Source organism: Rutidosis leptorrhynchoides, chromosome 11 (genome assembly GCF_046630445.1).
Source record: "Rutidosis leptorrhynchoides isolate AG116_Rl617_1_P2 chromosome 11, CSIRO_AGI_Rlap_v1, whole genome shotgun sequence".
NCBI lineage: Eukaryota > Viridiplantae > Streptophyta > Magnoliopsida > Asterales > Asteraceae > Rutidosis > Rutidosis leptorrhynchoides.
Genome location: NC_092343.1, coordinates 394393917 through 394395755, shown reverse-complemented (window position 1 = coordinate 394395755; position 1839 = coordinate 394393917). Strand labels below are relative to the sequence as shown.

General features: G+C 35.7%; 1 protein-coding gene across 1 annotated transcript; it reads left to right on the top strand.

The window, feature by feature from the left end:
- The first annotated feature begins 258 nt into the window (after positions 1-258).
- LOC139876081 (uncharacterized) lies at positions 259-1280 on the top strand. The gene is made up of 3 exons (XM_071863382.1): positions 259-487; positions 531-811; positions 906-1280. The coding sequence occupies exons 1-3, from the start codon at positions 259-261 to the stop codon at positions 1278-1280; spliced, it is 885 nt and encodes a 294-aa protein (XP_071719483.1).
- The last annotated feature ends 559 nt before the right edge of the window (positions 1281-1839 follow it).

Here is a 1839-nt window from a genome sequence, read left to right as displayed (position 1 = left end):
TTATATGATTAACATTTATGGGCCACAATTACCTCACCAAAAAATTGAGTTGTGGGATAAATTACGGAATTCTATTAATGAGCATGTTGGGGCTTTTGTGTTGTTTGGTGATTTTAATGTGGTTAGAGATGAACATGAAAGATTCGGTTCGATATTTAACGAAGAGGAAGCGTCCGCATTTAACACGTTTATTGATGATGTCGGTTTAGTTGATCTTCAATTGGGGGGAGAAGATTCACTTGGATTAACAAATATGCAATGAACGTGAGCCGCCTTGATCGTGTTCCTGTGTCTTGTAATGTGTTGGAAGGTTTTAACGAGTTAAAGTTGGTTACTCTTCCTCGTGGTTACTCGGATCATTTACCATTATTTTGTCATAACTCAATGCTAGATTTTGGTCCTACACCCTTTAAATGTTTCAATTCATGGTACACGTATACAGATTTTGATCCTATGGTTAGAGACACTTTGAGAGCAGCTGTTAACAGTGAGCTTCATTCATATCATGATAAGATGAAACAAGTTAAAAGGCAAGATCAAAGAGTGGGTGAAATTAAAACGATCACGGGAAGCGTCTAGGAAAAAGTTGGTTGTTGAGAAGTTAAATGATGTTGAAGCTAAAATAGAACTTGGTACTGTTAGCGATATTAAAAGGAGTGAACGGGTTAATTTACTGCAAGAATTGGCGAATATACAAAAAGTTGAAGACTCCGATATTATGCAAAAATCAAGGGTTAAATGGGACACCGAGGGTGATGAAAACTCCGGGTTTTTTCACAATTTGTTGAAACAAAAGAGAAGTACTCAAATGGTGAAAGGGATTTCCCATCAATGGGGATTGGATTACGGACCCTAGATTCATTAAGGGTGCGTTTTTCGAGTTTTATGCTAGCAAATTTGATTAGGTTGGCGTGACTGTACCTAGTCCTAATCTAGTTCCTAATCGCATTTTAGCAGCTGATGATCGAAGTGATTTGGAGAGGATGGTTACGGATGATGAAATTCGAGATGCTATATGGGATTGTGGTAGTTATAAAGTACCGGGCCCTGATGGTTTTAATTTTTATTTTATCAAAAGGTATTGGGACGTGTTAAAAGTCGAGTTGATAGCTACGATCCGAAATGATTTTATCACGAAAAAATTACCTAAAGGAGCAGGTTCGGCATTCATTACTTTAATTCCTAAGATTTCCAATCCTTCGATATTTAAAGACTTTCGTCCTAAAGGAGCAGGTTCGGTATTGGGACGCGTTAATAGCATGTCTTTATCGATTCCGTAGTGAATTAACTCATTTCTCCAACGCGATATTAACCATAATAAGGTGTTTCTTGATGCCAAGTTTGCCATATTCTATGCCTCCTTCCCAACCTGAAAATTAGCCGAGCTAGTCCCCACTTGAGGTTTTGTTTGCTAGTCACCATCAAAAGAAATAAATCAAGAAAGTGTTGGTGTTGGTGGTGTACGAGGGTCACGTGATGAGGGAGGACCACTTTGAATTATGATATCTACGCAACCAATTTTTACAAATACACAATCAAACATGCTTTACAGTGTTGTACAGTACAACACTGTAAAACATGTTTGATTGTGTATTTGTAAAAATTGGTTGTGTAGATATCACTACCCAATTTTATGATTATTTGTTACAAACACATATTTATTATTGATACTTTAATTTATTTTCGTTTATACAAGTGATGAATTATTTGTGCAATATTGATTTATATTTAAATAATATTATAATTATAATTATAATAATTATGATCTTAGGTTAATTTTTATATGTTTACTTAGACTATATACTAGTAAGGACCTTGCGTACGGGCTCATTGGGACAC